Source organism: Anoplopoma fimbria, chromosome 8 (assembly GCF_027596085.1).
Source record: "Anoplopoma fimbria isolate UVic2021 breed Golden Eagle Sablefish chromosome 8, Afim_UVic_2022, whole genome shotgun sequence".
NCBI classification, from domain to species: Eukaryota; Metazoa; Chordata; class Actinopteri; order Perciformes; family Anoplopomatidae; genus Anoplopoma; species Anoplopoma fimbria.
In genome coordinates, this window is record NC_072456.1 from 26,037,519 (window position 1) to 26,057,609 (window position 20,091).

Genomic DNA, 20,091 nt, shown 5'->3' on the forward strand with positions numbered 1-20,091 from the left:
TTTTGATAAATAGTTTGCAAATCATCCAATTTTCTTAAAAATAATTAAAGAGCATCATTATTTTTAGCAAAAAACACAATTTCCCTAACAACTCCAGCCATAAAGTGATGACATTTTAGATTTAAGTTTAATTCAAAGGAGAATTTCTCCTGCATCCTTGCCCGAAATCTGACCTGAAATATTTTACAGTAAGTTTCCTTCCGGCTGTCGTTGTATTCTTTTACAGCTGATGTGAAATACACATCACATCACGCAGGAGGCACCCGAACACATCCTACTCCTCTCACATCGTTCTGCTGCAGTTACCAGGCAACATGATCGCATAAAGGCCGAGGGAAGAGGGGAGCCGGAGAGAGAGAGAGAGAGAGAGAGAACATGTGTGGGTAGAGGAGAAAGATGCGTGAAAAATAATAAAAGGATGCAGGCAGTCCGCAGCAATGTGCACGACTGTGCTCACACAATAACTCTCCTCTTCCTTCCGGCTCGAAGGAGGATCCTCCGTGTGTGAGAAAAAGTCATAATGACTTGAGAGGTCAGATTCAGTTCTTTTAGTGCAAAAACACACAATAAAACTGTTTATTTCTACACACAGTAAATATACTGAACTTGTCTGACATAAGTTTTTTATCCTATTTATATCTTTATCCTCATCCTTTATTATTAATATTATGATTATTATTTAGTATTATTTTCTTTCTTATTTATTTTACCTTATAATTGACATGATTATTTACTTTTTTTGCGTGTTGTTAATAAGAATATTAATAATATTATTGTTATTTTTATTTATTTTTCATTGTTATTATTATTATTATTTAGTATTAATTTTATCCTTGTTTATTTTTCCTTATAATTAACATTAGTACTTACATATTTGTGCCTTATTAATATTACATTATTATTGTTTTTATTTAGTATCACTTATTATTATTAATATTATTATTAATAATATTATTGTGATTTTACTTATTTTTGCATTATTAATATTAACATGATTATTATTATTAATGATTTTAATATATATATATATATATATATATATATATATATATATATATATATATATATGACACGCTTACGCAACCCACTTTTCATTCATGCACACAGACACTTGCAATACTCCCTCTAACAAAAACAACTAAAAATCAGTTCCATATTCAAATTGTAACGTTGATTTATACGTTGTTTAGTGTTATGGACTGTATATTTTGTCAGTCTAATTTGTAACATGTTTGCACTGTGTCACACTGCCAAAAATGTTAATAAATCAGATAAGTATTGCATCTTGAATGAGGTTTGTTAATTAAACATCTCTGTTGTTGGAGCATGAACAAGCTGTGAGAGCGTACTAGCATGTGGCTCCTCGCAGCGGGCCTGCTGGATCATATTCTTGCTACAGCAGCTACACTGGAAATGACAACGATAAGATGCTGTGTAATTTAATGTAATTATAACCATGTCTACTAAAAAAAAAAAAAAAAAAAAGGGTCATGAGTGAGCTGCTCAGCTAGGTCGTCATGGGAACTGTCTCCCTAATGGCTGACAGGGACGCCTGCCGTCGGAGTCACCTTATGGCCCGGCAGTCTGTTTGTTAGACGGAGGGACTGAAACAGAACCAGTCACAGATGTGTGGCTGTTAAATCAACAGGTAGCAGCGACCTGCAGGGCGACGGGCTGCAGAGAACCAGGATTATGTCATTATGTCATGTAATTACAGGCAGAAGGACCCTCATGCATTAAAAAAATATATATATGTATATATATATATATATTCTGAAAGTATTTTTTTCTCTGCCATGATAATAATACTAAGTATAATATTTATTAATAAAAAAAAAGTGTCTAATAACAAGTGACTTCACATATGAGTTGTTTTGGTTGCATTAAAACTATTGGAGGAAATCTTAATCTTAGTTTATGATTTCGATTTTGTGTCATATTTATTGTCATTATGATCTACTCAAGTGTTTTGGTACATTTTGTAAAAAGAAAATAAAACAAGTTCAATGAAATCTAAAGTAAAGAGGTAAAAATGAAACACCAAAGTATATTTTTTTGCTACCTTGTCATTTGTAAGTGCCTTCATCATTTCAAGTGTTATTTTTTCCCCCAAAACAACTGATCAAATGTGCAAATTCAAGTTCATTTTATAAAAATGTATGATTAATAACAATTGTACAATCTTATAACAACACAATAGTAAGAATTGTTTAAAGGGACACAATGAATAATCATGAATGCTTATAGATCACTTACACGCTCACACTTTCTGACATGCATGCACACCTTAGCACACACTCACACTGATGCAAACATGCAGACATGCATTTACATTTGACAGAAGCACACATAAATCATTTCATCTAAAATGCCATCTGTGTGCATAATAATAGCTGAACATAACTGCAGATTTTTTCTGCGGATGAGCTACAGCCTCATTTTTAACGCCTCCTCTAACTGAAGTTCATCATTCCTGTATATTTATGGATTTTAACAATGTTTAACAAGTTCCCTCCTTTCTAAATCATAATAATCACAGCGACTCTAAGACAGTGTGTGAGGATGGAGGGAGGGCAGCAGAGGGGAATGAATTAACAGATTTAGGGTCATGTCTCAGTCTGGGAGGGGTCCAAAGTATCGACCACCTTAATCCCTTCATCCCTCTCTTCCTCCTCCTCATCCTCACTAACCTCTCTGTCTGCTGCCACCCTCTGATTTTCATCTCTGTTCATCTGTGTGTGTTTTTTGTTATTTTTGTTTTCAAGATTAAAGTCGTCTATTATTCATGTTTGGTTGTATGTGTCAGTGTTTGGACATTTTAAGCCACCTGTTTAGACTCAGATCCCTCAAGCGATTTAACTGTTGCTGTACATGAATTACACAAAGAGATGGTTGCGGGGTCGTGATGATTTATGAGCAGCGATTTTGTCATTTATGAAGGCAAATAAAGATTAATTCATTGGATACGTCACAAACATGCTGCGAGTGAAATTTCATCAGTGTGATGGCAAATAACATGACAAACAGTGAAGCAACATTTGCATCAACATAATTAAGAACTTGAGTCATGATATGTATAATTCTTTCCGCCTAGACGCCAGGGATTCTTTTGGGGGCATTATGCAGAGGACGTTTATTCAGATAATAAAAATTGCTATTACACATACAGCAATAACTTTACCTTACATTTTATTAAGAAACTAATATTTTTATTGCATGGGATACACATCTTTTGGTAGTGAAAATACTTTTTTTTAGGTAAAAAACAAACAATCTCAAATATGTCAATTAAGGTGTCAATGCATAAAATATTCATACTGTGCAGCATTCTTCCTTAAAAAAAAACTATGTATGGACAAACATAATCCCTCTCAATCATCACTCATGACCCATGACAAGTTTGTGGCGGTTTTTTCAAGGCATTCATGGCGATATCAACGATCCCAATAATGGAAATTCACCACGATCAATTTATTGTGTTTTTAATTGTGATCTGCTATATAAAGCCTTATATGAACCTTTATATCAACCTTTATATCGCCCCATCCCCAGTTTGAATTGTATTCTTCTGCAAACCATGGATACGTTGAATGAGGACGTTTTTTACATCATCTCAGAGCAAGTGGCGTAGTTTATCGAGCGACCGTTAATAAAAGTAACGTGGTATAATAACAAGTATTACAAGCAACAAACATTACGCAACGTTGGTAAGCATCGTTAAGCAAGTCTGTTAAGGGCAGTTGTCGTTTATTAACGGTAGTGACGTTGTTACATTACGTTGTAATTTTGTAACGTTGTTATGTTACATTGTTATGTTACGTTGTTACGTTACGTTTTTAAGTTTTTTTGTTATGTCACTTTAATTCGTTCTGTTGTAACGTTACATTTTTACGTTACATTGTTAAGTCACATTGTTATGTTGTTATGTCACTTTGTTACGTTACGCTGTTGCATTACACTGATAGTGTTACGCTGATAGCGTTACGTTGTTGCGTTACGTTGTTGCGTTACGTTGTTGCGTTGCGTTACGTTGTTGTTGTTGCGTTACGTTGTTGCGTTACGTTGTTGCGTTACGTTGTTAAGTGACATTGTTAGGTTACATTTTTACGTTACATTGTTAAGTTACATTGTTACGTTACATTGTTACGTTACATTGTTACGTTGTTAACGTTGACATTGTTACATTACATTTATTATGTTAAATTGTTAGATTACATTTTTACGTTACATTGTTAAGTTACATTGTTAGGTTACATTGTTAAGTTACATTGTTAGGTTACATTGTTAAGTTACATTGTTTCATTTCGTTACGCTGTTACGTTACGCTGTTACGTAGTTTGTTACATTGTTTCGTTACGTTGTTATGTTGTTACGTTACGTTGTTACGTTACGTTGTTGCATTACGTTGTTTCGTTACATTTTGATGTTACATTGTTACGTTACATTGTACAGTTGTAATTTTAAACACAAACCATGTAGTTTTTTCTTTCCTCAAGTACTTTTTGTTGCCGAAACCTAACCGATTGTTTCACAACTTTCAACCCTGTGTCTTTGTACGTTCCTGCAAATGGATATGAGTCTCATACGAAACGTATTCATGAAATGTGTTTTTTGTTCAGATGTATTGTATTGGTTTGCAAAAATGGACAATGCCAACATTTTCTCTGGCAACTGATGCCCCTTTTCCCAACGAATTATGGTCCTTCCCCAAAGGATTAAACACCTAAATGTCCGAACCTCCAGCAGCACTCATAGACCTACCATTGAGCAAATGGAAGAGATATGATCACGATTAAATGCGTTCATTGATCTGAGATGGGGATAGACGCTTGAGGCTGGGTGAGGTAATAGCAGGGGTACTGACAGCTTATGTCTACATTACAGATGGTTTATGAACGCATGGGTATCTGTTAATCTGACACTAGTTTCTGGGGGAGAATCAGCGCTAATCCTGTGACTAGCCTGATAAGTCCGATCACAGTGAGACCACACGTGTGGACGAGCACAAGCAAACAAACTTAACGCCCACAGACATAAACACAAACAACACAGTCGCGGGTAAAGATGGTCTGGCATGAAAATCAATAAAAGACTGCAAATAGCTTAAGAGGTATACAATGCGTAATCTCATAGCTCCATGAGCTCAAAGTCAGACTTCAATGGGCAGTTTAGAGTTTAACAGCTGAAGTGATGGATTAGATGACTGTTACAAAAACACTGAGATTAGAAGAAGCGATGGAAGTTTAGATGATAAACAAATGTTTTACTTCAGGGATGAAGAGAATATAACAGAGTGTGTCTGTATGTATTTAATTATAATAAAAACATCACAGCATGTTTGTTTTCTTTATAGATTACATCTTAAAATCAATCATAAGAGTAATGAAATCAAAGAGCCCTGAGGCACGCTGCTGATATTACAATAATGTTTCAAGTAATGGTGGGTAGGCAAAATAATGCAAACACGTTGGAAGACTTTAAATAGTAGTTTGACATTTTGGGGAATGTGTGAGAGTTCAATGTGAAGATCAGACAATGACGGCGGATCAACGTTCTCACCTAACGTTCAAACCATAACTTTAACTTTTACACAATCTATGAAAACTAAGACGCATTAGCAACAGAGAAGAGGAGAACAAAGACTAAATACACAGGGAGGAAGGGAAATGAGGGACAGGTAAAACGAATCCGGGCAGGACGTGAAGTATGTGAATCTAGAGACAAGGTGAGTATTTCAAAATAAAACAGGAAACACTAAAATCCAATGGATGAAACATGAAACAAAGGGAAAATAACATAATGTAGGACCTGAGCAGTACTTGACAGAATCGAGCTGCCTTGTGGGGGAACCGTTTTATTTCTGTAGAGGCAGAAATCTGAAAGCTTGGACAAATGAAACCAAAACTGAATAGATAGAGTTAAAGTTGTTGTGTTTAATTTAGGTGAACTGACCCTGTGAAGTAAATTGTTATTCCAGTGTTTGCATTGTTTTCTTTCTAGCCCTTTATTCATTTATCAAACTTTTTCACCAATTCCATTGAAATTTTGTCATTTACGAAAATAATCACACTGATCCAGGATTAGATAAATCAAACTGTCGAAAGCGATATATTTTATCTTTTTACACACTGTTTTCTGACGTTTGATTAATCTTCACGTCAATATAGTTTGTTTTAACGTTTGTTTTTGACATAAATACTTTCACACAAAGCACGAATTTTACGCAAAACCTACATACAGCAAACTTTATTGCTCCTTTCAACCTTGACAACCAGACCAGATTAACTCCTTCTGTTCTTACTTTCACAATAAAAGCCCTTAACATATTATATTCGCTGGCAAGTTTTTTTTTGCATTTTTGTGCAGTTTATCCGTCATTATTCACCATATTTGGTGTGTGTGTGTGTGTGTGTGTGTGTGTGTGTGTGTGTGTGTGTGTGTGTGTGTGTGTGTGTAGAGAGTGAAGGAGGCAGATCCTCAGATCGAGGGAGGGAGGGGAGTTAGGGAGGGGGGTCCTGAAGTGAGACGTGTAAGCCTGTTGCATGTGGTAGAGTTAGTGGGGATTAGGACATGTATCTGTGGGATAAGGCCGGTGTAGTGGGACAACTACAGGCCTCCACCTCACACCATCTGTCCAAACAGTCCAGGCCGGTCCTCAACTCCGTCACTCTCTCATTCCCTCTGTCCTGGTCCCTCAAATCTGCTTCAGGCTCATCCTGAGTTTCTCCCGTTTCGTGACCCCACGTTGCCCTTAGAGCCTCTCAAGAGGATAAATGTATATATATGTATGTCTATGAAATGTGGGTTTACGAGGTGAGGAAGGGGTCAGCTTCACACTGCTGGTGTTTGGCTGATGATGCAAGAAGATTTAGTTTCAAGGATCAATTTCACCCAAATCACCAAGCCCTATTTTTTTTTTTCTTCCCCATGCAGATAGTTTCGTTTTTATCAGTTGAGGTTTTAGGATATCTGCCTTTGAGGTTTCTGTTGTGACCCCAATATAATGGAAGAGGATGGGATTTAGTTTAAAGTGCTCACGGCATTGAAAAATGACATTTCAAAACCTCTGCATAATTCACTTAAATCTCTCTTTATCCATATCAATGTATTCAGACTTATTTTCTGAGTCAGTTGAGAAGATCGACACCACTCTGGTTAACTTAGCTTAGCAGGGAGACAGGAAGCAAAGGGGAAGTAGCTAGCTTGGCTGAGAAACACAAGGCGGATAATGAGCATTAACGCATGTAAACATGTTGTAACTGTAACTGGAGATAAAAATATGCACCCGGAAAAATAGCATAATAGGGCCTGTTTAAAACATGACGATGGACTATTTGTTGGTCGGGGGATTGAACTTCCTGGAGTCTCCGTTGGTTTCTCGTGACAACATGTCATCTCGAAGCAAAACTTTGCATACTTCCCAAAACTGCCGGTGCTAAAGGGGCCTGAAATCCTTCTCATATAGTGTTTTCATTCAATTATGAAGCAAATTTTAAGGCAAAACTTTCATAAAATGTCGCACAAACAAATCATGCGCTGCCACGTTAACAGGAGATGCCATTTGAATTTTCCAAATTTGGACTTATTCCTAATATAGCATTTTCCAAGGAAGACATGTTAGATATGCCGATATTATTCTGGTTTTTGGAGCATTTTTTGGACATGAATACAGCACATTTAGAATGTCTCAATATTCAATGTTCAAGCTAACAAGCCAACAGCTTGCAAGGGTGGAGTAGAGATGCATGCCAAAAACAAAAACCCACATTTCTGGTTCGGAAGGAGAAACACATACTAAATATATGAAAGGCTTAGGATAGCAACAGGTTTCTGGACAGGCGCCAAAAATATAGCAACGCTGACCGTTTCAAGGTGGTTGGAGAAATTTTGAAAATCCTATTTTGATTGTAACATACACGACTGCATGTAAACAGGAATATTAGTGGACTATCCATTTTTTATTAGCCATTTAAACATATTAGTAGGAATATTTCTTTTTCGGAATGTGGGCATGAATTTTTTGTGCAAGTAAAAATAGTCACTGTGTATGTGCACTATTTCTTTGCTAGGCACAGTAGCTTTTTAGATACACATATTTCCAAAATTGTTGAACTGGCCCTTTAAAATCCCACTGACAACCACTGCCTAAAGACACAAAAGTGTTTTCATTGTTTCCAGAAACATGAGCACAGGGAATTTGTGGGAAATTAATTTAAAACATAGTAAGTATAGAACAATCAGAATACAACCACTACAGCCTCCACTACTCACTACTGCTACCCATTATGATAATCACAGTGTTGGATCCTAACGGGCTAATTACTTAAATACGCCTCTGGAAATAAGGCTGCAGGAGAGCGCTGAACACTAGAATCCAGTTCCCACCTGAACGCAAGAGATGCATCTAAGTGGCCGTGGGGACAAATGTGTGTGTGTGTGTGTGTGTGTGTGTGTGTGTGTGTGTGTGTGTGTGTGTGTGTGTGTGTGTGTGTGTGTGTGTGTGTGTGTGTGTGTGTGTGTGTGTGTGTGTGTGTGTGTGTGTGCAGATGCAGGAGGGCTGGTGGTGCGTTGGGCATGAAGCATGAGGTAAGTTCCTCTGTGTCTCCCCCCTCTCTTTGTCCCTCACCCTCATGGGAGGCCCTGTTGGTTTAGCGGCTAAGCTTCCCCCCGGAAACACAAGTGATGGGCAGATAGAGAGGTTAAAACAGAGAAAGAGAAGGACGGGAAACTGAGAGGAGGGAGGAGAAACAGTTATAATAGTTGTCATATTTCCCTCATTCGCCAATAAATGTTCTGTTCATCAGAGTTCCCAAATTTTTGTTTTACTGCAAAATAAAATCCTGCTTTTGAGACTTGAGCTGTTTCCATGAGTCAGCGTGTCTGGTTGCCCTTAAAGGGTTTTATTTACTGTCTAATACAGATTTGTGTATCGGCACTATTAACTCCCTGATTCCTTAACGAGACACTGTTAAGACACAGAGAGACTCCGGATTAACACGTTTAGCTTTTAAGGAGCACCGAGAAATGCTTGTTGTGCGTTTCTCTGCTCATCGGAAGACTTTAGAAAAAAAAGAAAAAACAGAGTTAATTCACAGTTTTTGAGCCTAACTGCAAGAGCGGTGCAGTGTGGAGACACAGGTGGTGTTTTAAGAACAAAAACAAACCCCCTTTTGTGGAATTATTAAAATCTTTTCGACAGCTGCTCTGTTTTGGGGGGTTTTTCAGCCACAACGCCGGGAATTTAGCTGAAAAAAAAGTTCTAGTGCAGACAAAAGTTATTTAGACTGCTGTTTATTGATGCATTTTTAAAAGTGATAAATTCAACGTTGATGTCAGTGAATGACACTTTTGATTGAGATTTCCAATAACTAGACCCCAGATGGATTAGAATAAATAAAATGAAAGCACAGTTATTATGTGATAAATAGAGAAACATCAGCTGATTTCGAGGACATGAGCGTGAACGTCCACTGATTCTTGAGTGCTGCAAACTACCGGTTTATTTTGTGGACCATCATTTGCCATCAGGCTCGGTTCAGTAGCTGTGAGTGTCCACTGTGAGGCAGTCTGGAGTCTACAGGCCAACTAGAGCTGTTGTTTTACACTCTTATCTGACTTTCATGATGACAAACTGAGTACGTGAGGAAATGCCTGATGTTTATGGCAGTTCATGTGTGTGTGTGTGTGTGTGTGTGTGTGTGTGTGTGTGTGTGTGTGTGTGTGTGTGTGTGTGTGTGTGTGTGTGTGAAACTCGCAGCAACAAGTGTGATATGTTTTGACCTTTTCTACGAGAAATAATATGACGCCTCGGAGGGAGAGAGGATTTTCAGTGTGTGTGTGACACCATCAACTCAAACACACATCATCACACACACACACACACACACACACACACACACACACACACACACACACACACACACACACACACACACACACACACACACACACACACACACAGACAGGGTTACTTATTTTCTGCTCTTTTCTTGAATTTATGAATTAAACCTTTTTCATTAAAAAAATTTCATATATATTATATTATATTATAAAAACCCTAAAATAAAATTAAAACATCTATATACAAGTCAAGTTTTCTGTTAGTTTGTGCAAATAAATAAATAAATACTGAATGGTTATATACTCTCTACAAGAACAAACACTCAAGGCGCTGGACAAAAAAAGTTTCCATCATTGTGACATCATCATCATCAAGTATAAACTCTTGACCTTTGACAGCTTTGTGTGTCTAGTTTTGTTTCCAAAGTTATCAATGATCTGGCTCCTCTCCCGTTAAAAGAGTTTGTATCACGACACTCAGATAACCGGAGGATAACTAGGACGACCAACAAATATATATATATATATATATATATATATATATATATATATATATATATATATATATATATACTGAGTCAGCCTGCCAAGTCATATAAGAGAGCCTTACTGATTATGCCTAAAAATCAACCCAATCGTGTACCTCATCAGCCATGGATGCAAACACTTGACGTGTGTCAGTGTGGTTTTTGATGTGCTTCCTTTATGTTGTTCTTGATGTTGCTGGTGTTGAATATGTACTGTCTTGCAATTGTGGTTTTTTATACTACAGTGTTCATTTTCTGAACAGAGATGTCTGATTCTCTGTTTCCTGCCCAGGGAATACAGATGTACAAATCTGCTTATAGCTAACTCTGGTACAGCTAAGAAACTGTTAAAATAAAATAAATAAAATAAATAAAATAAAAAAATAAAATAAAATAAATAAAATAAATAAAATAATATAATAAAAAATTTTTAAATTAAATAAATTTAAATAAAAAAAAAAAATTAAAATAAAAAAATAAATAAATAAATATATTATATATTGTCTTTGTTATGCTCATGTTGCATTAAGAGAAAAGAGAAAGGGACAAGGAAAAAGAAAAAGAAAAAGAAAAAGAAAAAGAAAAAGAAAAAGAAAAAGAAAAGAAAATAGAAACACAGAAAGACACAAACGACAGACAGAGCGAGAGATGAAAAAAAAAGAGAGACATTACCAGAGTGTGTGAACATGCCTGTGAACCATGAGAGAGGGATATGGGAGAGAGAGGGAGAGAGAGAGAGAGAGAGAGAGAGAGAGAGAGAGAGAGAGAGAGGGGATTGTTGCAAACAGGGATTTGCAGCAGAGGGGAAAGAAAGAAAGGGGGCAGTGGCACTCAGTGACAGAGTGCTATACACACACACACACACACACACACCAACACACACAGACACACACACACACCAACACACACTCTGTGTTTCCTCTGCGTCTCATTCCAAACGTGTCGGTCAACCCAGTCAGTTGATTATTTGTGTGTGTGTGTGTGTGTGGTGGTGGGGATGTCGAAGAGAGCTCGAGACCATCCTTCATCTCTATGACCGACGGTAAGAATCACTCACTCTCACGCCAGGGTCTTTATCTGTCATTACACTTTGTTTGTATTGTTTCTCTCATGTTTCTGTTGCTCGTGGGCTTTTATTTTTTTTAGCTGTGACTGTGGTCCAAAGCCGTATTGAGGCCTCCATTGGAGCCCTGTTCGCTTTCTTTTACAGTCCATTTTGAGCCACGGGGGACGTAACTAATGAGCTGTGCAGCCGAGGCACTGTATAGTCAGAGGTGGACTTTTTAATGAGATGTTCATTTTCATATTAATAACTCTTACATCTGGAGGCCTCTAATCACTGTTGTTGGGGGAAATAGCTATGCTGAAAATATTGAACTTTTTATTGATATCATGAGGACTTACTTTGTCTTTTACACTTCGCTGAATGATTTTAATTGTTAGATGATTGTTGAACATATTTGTGAAGTTTGTTAAAACAAGTTATTCTTTACAGTATTGAGAAACAAAAGTTTTTGATCTTGAATCTCAATGGACCAGGAGGAAAAGTAACGTTGTATATTTAAAAATGTTTTCTGATTTATTAAAGAATGTCTCTGGATTAAAGCCTGAACATGTCCATAATTGGATTTTGTCTCTGAGACTTGTGGATCTTTTTCTGTCAAACAATTATTCAAGCCCTCTGAATTCTTGTTCTTCGGTCGGTTATGTGTCCAGTAGGCAGATCTTTCTAGAAATATTATGGAATATCTGTTGTGTCTGTGTGTGATTACATTAGTGCAATAACGGGCAATCATTTCTACATGGAGATGGATTCAAACACATGGCAGGCGGAAGACATTTTTATAAAAGTTTAGATAAACAAAACATTTTTTCTTCTATGTTTTTTTTGTCACACACAAGATGAGGCATTCTTTTAATTCTCCCGTTCACAGATTAGATTCAACGATTCTTGTTTGTCGCTTGTTGAACATGCATACGCACAAATGATGACGTTTCTCAGTATATTGTCAAAGTTTTACGATCTCAAGAAGTTCTGGTTCGTCTGTAAGCGTCACAAGCGTTTATAGTCCTACAAGGGTTTGTATAATGTGGTGGACGAGGGGGGGGTTGCTGCAGATTAGTGTCTTAATATAACACACTAAGACATCTAACTGAAAGGTGTTTTGTATAATATTCCATACAACATGACATGATCTTATTAAACAAATGATCTACATAAATAATGGGTACCACTTTCTGATCAGGCTTTATAAAATGCAATTAAGGGCTTAATTAATGGTTAATGCATCTTTATTTATGCTTTGTAGATCAGTTATCAGCCATTTTCTTTTAGTTTACTCTTTAATTCATAATAATAACTCTTAAATAAACTAAATACATAAACTAACTGTGATAAATTGATGTTAATATGTCGATGTTTTGAAGGGGTCTAGGACAAGATGGCAGCGGAAAAAGTTTCAGCAACAGTAAAAGTGAAAAACATGAAAACGTAAAACAAAATTGCATTAAAGAGACAATAGACTTTAAACAAACCAGCAAATGCATTTATAAAAAGGACAACTACATTGAGGATTCTTAATCCTGTTTTTAAAATGTTGCATGCTTAAATTATGCATTTAATAAACATATTTGGTGGTCGAACAGTTCATTTAAGGGCGCTTTCTAATAGATTTAAGAGTTAGCTAAAATGGCAAAGCAAGTATGAAGCTAGAGGAGGATTTATCCACAACCTGGCAACCAGAAAGTTGTTCCTATTTGTATCCTATGGATCTATAAAGTATTAGTGAATGATTAAAGGGGAATTTGACACATCACATGCACTAGCTACTACTAGCATAAGACTCTCAAATCTCCAACTGAACTGTCTGTGGTTAAGTTGCATTGTGGGTAATGTCGGCGGCAGGTTTTGACATGGAAGAAGAATGCGTGGGAATAAAATAAAAGACAACATCTTTGATTCTGCTGCTTTGATTCTGTCCATTCAAAGGCTGACAATCCTATGCTAAATCATTGTAGTGCTCTTTTAATAACACTTAATAAAGCCATTATTTACAGCTAATAAACACTTTAATAAGGCTGCTTCATAAGGAAGTGGTACCCAAAGTGCTACTAAAAAATAACCTTTTGATGGATTTATACCTGGAAAGCTTGTAACACTATTCCAATCTCTTGTCCCTGTATCCCAAACCTCCTTTTCTCTTTATTCCTTCAGGAGCAGAGAATCAGAGACAAGGACACGAGGACGCACAGTGTCTCACAGAGGAAACTCACCCACCGGTCTACTTCCTGTCATCACTGCAGTCTATGAGCTGCACCGAGGCAGAGGACTGGACTTTACTACGATCCTGACACACGGAAAAAAAAACCACCTGTTGAAGCTCCAACCAGCAGAAGCATCAGCAGCAGACGCCATGTCCTCTCCTTCCCTCCCCATGCCCTCCCTCCCCCCCAGCCCCCTCGCCATGGAGTACCTAAACGACTTTGACCTCCTCAAGTTCGAGGTGAAACCGGACACTCCTCCGCTCGCTCCCCGTGCGTGTACCCCAAATCCAGCCTCCCCACGACCCCTCCAGCTCCCCGTACACCGGCCACCCCCGCAGGACTCCAGCTTGAGCTCCAGCCCTTACAACTCGCTGCCGCCCTCGCCGACGCTCAGCGACGCCCATCCGCCACCCTCGGGCTCCTCCTCCCTCTCCTCGTCCTCCTCCTCCATCTCCTTCCCGCTCTCCATCTCCAACAGCTTCACCTCGGGCATCAGCTCGGGCTCTCAGGGGAACGTGGAGGGCAGCCCAACCCACGGCGGGCCTCCGGGTCCCGCCCCGGCCTCGCTGGAGGACCTGATCTGGCTGGCGGCGCTGCAGCAGCAGTTTGGCGGCGAGGTGACGGGGCCCGCCACGTTGCTGGGGGCCTTGGGTGGGGTGCCGGAGCGGGGGACCGGGAGAGGGGGCCGGTCAACGGGTTCCTGGGCTGCGAGGACGCTGTGGAGGCTTTGCTGAACTCTGCTGCTGCTGCTGTTAGCTCGCAGGTAAAACAATCATTTCTACTTCATGATTCTTCTCTCTCATACAGGATTCATCTCCTCCACGCTGCCTCCTCTTCATCATCTCCCTTCTCTCCTCCTCTCTTCAGTTTCCAGGTCTTTCTCAGAGTTCGAGCAGCAACCTTGGAGACTCCAGCAGCGACAGCGGCGCCGACATCTCCTGCCCCAAAGGGACGGACATGTGCCATCGCCCGCTCGTCTTCCTCTCATCCGGCGCTCCCTCGCTCCCCAACGCCGCCTCGGCCTCGGCCCCTTACCCGCAACCCCTCAGCCCCCAGGGCCGCCTTCATCACCACCAGCATCACCATCACCACCCACATCATCCCATGCATGGCAGCCATCACCATCATCATCACCACCCACAACTCAATCAGGTACACACTCATCGATCCGTGATTGAACGCTCAACAGGAAGCGTTCGGCAGTAGGAACGCGGGGAGATGTTTTTGGAGGTGAAAGAATTGAAGCGTGACACTTGTCGCATAAGAGGGCTGAGAGGATGGAGAGAGGGATCGTGCAGTGAAGGATTAAGATTAGGATATTAGAACGTGGTTATTAATGTCGGTGTCTATCTGAAGCGTAGCTTTAAGGATCGCTCTCTGCAGGGCAACAATTGGAGAAGCTAAATATTTGTCTGTTACGGCGCAAAGTCTTGATTTGCAATGAAAAGAAATGCAACCATATTAAAATGTATTGGATGCTTTATAACACACTATAAAGTAGTTATAATCATGTATAAAGACATCTTTAAATTTGTATAAATGTATGGTATTTGCCTGCAAAAATCACTTCTCCTACAAATAAATATAGCTGTTTTTAAATAATATCTGTTCATATATAAGCCTCCAATTATTGGTACCCACAGGGGAAGTATGACTATGTGTTATAAACAATTTATTAAACATAAATGCAAAAAAAGGGGGTTCTTTTTTAGATGTTTTTCAAAATTCCACTATAGCCTTTTCATAATGAACTTCTAACACTCACACAAGCCAGTCTTTAAACCCATTAAGAATCATTTCAACACTTACGTGTTTAGAGGAAAACACATGCTGCTGATTAAACTCACTCTTGAATGCTGAGTGTAACTTGAATTGGTGAGTTAACGTTGAAGTCTAAGTTGTGGTCGATCAAGATGTCTGGTTGGATCTCTATGTGGAGCACAGCCTGAGCTTATTATGATAATATCTGCTATTATTGCTGTGCGTAATCCTGATAACTGTCACCCACACTTAGTCAGATTACATGACAGATTATCGACATGTGGTGTTGAAATGTGCCCCCTGACAGACACAAACACACACAAACATACACACAGTACAACCCATCACATGTCCACCAGTCAGTGGCAGACTCAGGCTGTCTGAGGGACAGAAACGACAAAACATAAAAAGGCCACCAGCTGCATACAAAACGTTTTCTAGCATCTAGGGAATCCAATATAGCACTGCATCCTGTTTTCTCCATATTAGGTAGACCGTTAGTGCACTGTATCTCGTTTTCTCTACTAAAAGGACACCAACGTTTTTTCCAAGGGCAGCCTGGAGGGCACTTTACCACGTTTTCTCTACTGGAAGGGCGCCCTAAGGGGCACTTGATAAAGTTTTCTCCACTAAGGCGTCCTTAAAGGCAGTTTATGATGTTTTCTCTAACAGAAAGGCACTCTAGAGGGTCCATACCATGTTTTCTCCACTGGCACCCTAGAGGGCCGTTTTTATGTCCTTAAAGGCAGTGTATGATGTTTTCTCTAACAGAAAGGCACTCTAGAGGGTCCATCGTTATGTTTTCTCCGCTGAAAAGGCGCCCTAGAGGGCCGTTTTTATGTTTTCTCCACTGGAAAGGCGCCCTAGAGGGCCGTTTTTATGTTTTCTCCACTGGAAAGGCGCCCTAGAGGGCACGTTTTCATGTTTTCTCCACTGAAAAGGCAAAGGCCGTTTTTATGTTTTCTCCAGAGGGCAGTTTATCGCATTTTTCTTAATAGAAAGGCCCTCTAGAGGGGACTTTATTATGTTTTCTCTACTTGAAGGGCTAGCTAGAGGGCAGTTTATCCCGTTTTCTCTACTGGAAGGGTACTATAGAGGGCACTTTGCACAAAACAGAGCATTTTATCGTGTCTTTCTCCACTGGAGTCCACCACTGCCACCAGTCATATCACAGTCATATATTTATGTTAAATCCACTTCACACCCATCCTACTCATCAATCATTTTTCAGCATTCGTCTCGTTGCCAATTTGCATTAAACTGCAGCATATTCTCAATGTGTGTTTTCTCCGTCTGCTCGGCAGTGCGGGGTGAACGACCGCTTCTCCGACGAGCAGCTGGTGAGCCTGTCGGTGCGCGAGCTGAACCGACACCTGCGGGGAGTGAGTAAGGACGAGGTGGTGCGCTTGAAGCAGAAACGCCGCACGCTAAAGAACCGCGGCTATGCACAGTCCTGCCGCTACAAGCGCCTACAGCACCGCCACGCCCTGGAGTCGGAGAAACATGTGCTCACACAACAGGTACACGGTCGATTCTGTCACACTGACAAGCTTTATCTTTAATGCAATAAACTTTATTTGACCCCAAATACTTACCTAATCTCATTTTTGATTTGGAAATTCAGACTAAATTCCCTACATTGCTGACATTTTATCGCATGAATAATAAGTGAACATCTCTGCACTGTGGCTCACCAAAAGCTTTTTCTCTCCTCCTCAGTTGGACCAGCTACAGTGCGAGCTGACTCGAGTGCTGAGGGAGCGAGACGCCTACAAGGCTCGCTACGAGAAGCTCCTCAGCACGAACCACAGCATCGGTGGCGACGCCCCGCCGACCCGCACCAGCAACCCACCTTCCCCGCCCCCTGACTACTTCCTCTGAGCTAAACCCACAGGGAGAGGAAGAAAGCAATACCAATGAGAAACCAGCCAACGTGGAGCAATCAATGATGAGTAATCAGACTTGGGGAGGAAAACAAGGATGTGTATGTGTGTGTGTGTGTGTGTGTGTGAATGTGTATTTGTGAGTGTGACAGAGAGACATTGGCAGGCAGTTTTTGAGGCAATACAACTGTGAAAACCACTCTTGAGTGATTAAAGGGGAATCGACTGTTAATTTGTAGAGTTATCCTCGGCTCTGGGCTGCTTATTGGACTTCACTGTGAATAATAGTTGCACAAAAACTTGCCCAGAGTGCAACTGTGGACAAACAAGACTGTGAAAAATAGATCGAAATAAAAAAACAGCTTTATCGTGCATTAAAACTTAACAATAATCCCTGACACTGCTGAGCATTTTATCTATGCAATATGATATAGCTGCAATGTATCCTCCAAATGACTGGTTGAGGCTCAAAATGTAGTTGTGTGTGTGTGTGTGTGTGTGTGTGTGTGTGTGTGTGTGTGTGTGTGTGTGTGTGTGTGTGTGTGTGTGTGTGTGTGTGTGTGTGTGTGTGTGTGTGTGTGTGTGTTTTTATTTTTATAATAAGCTGCTAAAGCTGCAGAGGTCTGAGTAGTGCAGTGGTGCTGGATGTGGAGTGGTATGGGCTTGGATAAAGTATCCACGGCATGCAGTTGTGTTTGCCAGCTAATATTTCACAGTTGCCTACCAAAGTGTTAAAGCTCACCAAGACTTGTTATTCTTTGTAAGTTGAATAATCATAGATTAAAGAATGTACAAGGATACCTTTCATGGGAATCTTCCAGTGATTGTGCTAAATGAATAGTGGGGGGTATATTGCTCTTGTGTTTTAGCAACAAAACCAAAAAAATCAACCTTTTGCTAGTTGAAAAATGGCAACTTTTTTCAGCCGTTAACGGTGACTTGCTGTTTGCTCATTTTTAACATACAAAGAGCTGGTAGTGTGCTGAACTATAAAGCGACTGCATATGGTGAAAGAGAGAGAGAGAGAGAGAGGAAACCCATCGCAGCAGGATAAAAGAGTGTGGCATGATTTGTGTGGTTGTGTCCGGTTCTAACGAACACAGAGAAGCTATTTTTGGGAGCAGATTGAACACCTCTGTAACGTGGACGACCACAATATTAATGCAACATGGCGGCACCACAGAGCTGGTCACTGTGGACTCGGATACTGTGGGCTATACGGATGCAACAGGAAATTAAAGGTGCAGGGATTGAAAATAAAATAACAAAATGCAAAAAAAAACTCTCTCCGTGGAGACACCCTTTCTTAACTGTCCCATGAAATCATTGCCAGGGTTCATGCATTAGAGCTATTTATTTTGTTTGGGTGTAGGTTAAATAAATTGTTCTTTTATTTATTCACTTATTTATTCAGTATTTATTGTTTATTTATGTACTGATTACAATTATTTTCCTTTACTGGGTTTATTCCATTAGCGTGTATTTTTACTTTCTTACAGTTCATTATTTTATTCCAAATTGCGATTAGAATTAACATTATTGCAAAACATGATGGCCATCCAAAGTGGTTTCCTGCTCCTGTTGTAGTGGTTTCATATGCATATGAAATAAACGAAGTACTTTACCATCCCAGTCGTGCTGCTGTGTGTATTTTGTGCACTTTCCATGCAGGTTTTGACCTCGTCTCTTTCCCATTCACCTATCTGAGCATCAGTTCTTCCGCAAGGCCCTTTTTTCTCTGCAGCTCGCCCTGCAGCCCCCCCGCTCCACCCCTCTCTTTATCTCTGTCCCTCTATAGTGAGGCAGTGACCCTGGGTGTGCACTGTTTGGGATGACCTCATCTTCAGCTCTACCTCCCCTCCCTCTGTCTCTCTCTCCCTCGCTCTCTCTCTCTCTCCGGCCTGTATAATGGGAGCAGGATTAGGGCTATAATAGCGCCCTGGCTGTTCACTGCCGGAGTCTATTGTGGCTTTGTGTGGGAGGGACGCACCACAGCTCGCGGACACGCTCACATTTGGACAGAAAACATGTTCGAACACACTCCTTGGATAAGGGGCTAGAAAACGACTTGATTTAATGCAATTACACATGAGCCAGCCACTTACAAACCGACTGATGGAGCGTCCAGACAGGTAGGTATGTTGTCATGCCTCTGTCTACCAAAGGAATACGCAAATGACACATTTAAACATACAGTATATCCCCCAATGACACACACACACAAATAAACACACACACACACACACACAAATACAGAGCCAATTAGTGAGGAGAATGCTTGTGTTTTGCTGCCTCCTAGTGGCCACGTTCCATGTCGCTCCATAGCTCTTCCTATGGGTCAATGCTGAGCGCTTCGTGACACTGAGCATCTCTCCCACACTCCCTTTCCTGCAGCACTGCTCCACTTCCACTGCCGAGGAGCTGCGTGCACCTTGCAGCAGCAAAACACCCAGCACACACAGAGAGAGAGAGAGGCCGTCGGCTCCATCTCACCTCTGCAGGGGAAGAAAAGCATCCCCAGAGGAGCGTCTTTTTTGCGCGTCAAGTCCAGTGAGGCACAGTCTAGTTTGGGGAGCGGTGATGAATGACGGTGCTGACTGCAGAACTGGACCTGGACCCTAACCTGAGGAGAGAGGGAGAGAGAGATCAGTTGAGGGTGTGAGAGAGAGAAGAGAAGAGAGAGTGCTTACTTTGTGGTTGCAGGGAGCTGCGTGACAGGTGAGAGAGCATTACGCACAGCTTTTGGAGAGGTGGGGGGGCATCATCATAAAGTGGGGTGAGGAGTTTTGGAGTCTTTATTGCTGGTTGCTTGATTT

General features: G+C 40.2%; 1 protein-coding gene across 1 annotated transcript; it reads left to right on the forward strand.

The window, feature by feature from the left end:
* Positions 1-8,581: 8,581 nt before the first annotated feature.
* On the forward strand, positions 8,582-17,273 carry nrl (neural retina leucine zipper). Its single transcript, XM_054602071.1, is given in 6 exon segments — positions 8,582-8,586; positions 13,582-14,294; positions 14,297-14,394; positions 14,499-14,783; positions 16,697-16,912; positions 17,112-17,273. Coding segments are annotated over 6 exon segments (1,479 nt in total).
* The last annotated feature ends 2,818 nt before the right edge of the window (positions 17,274-20,091 follow it).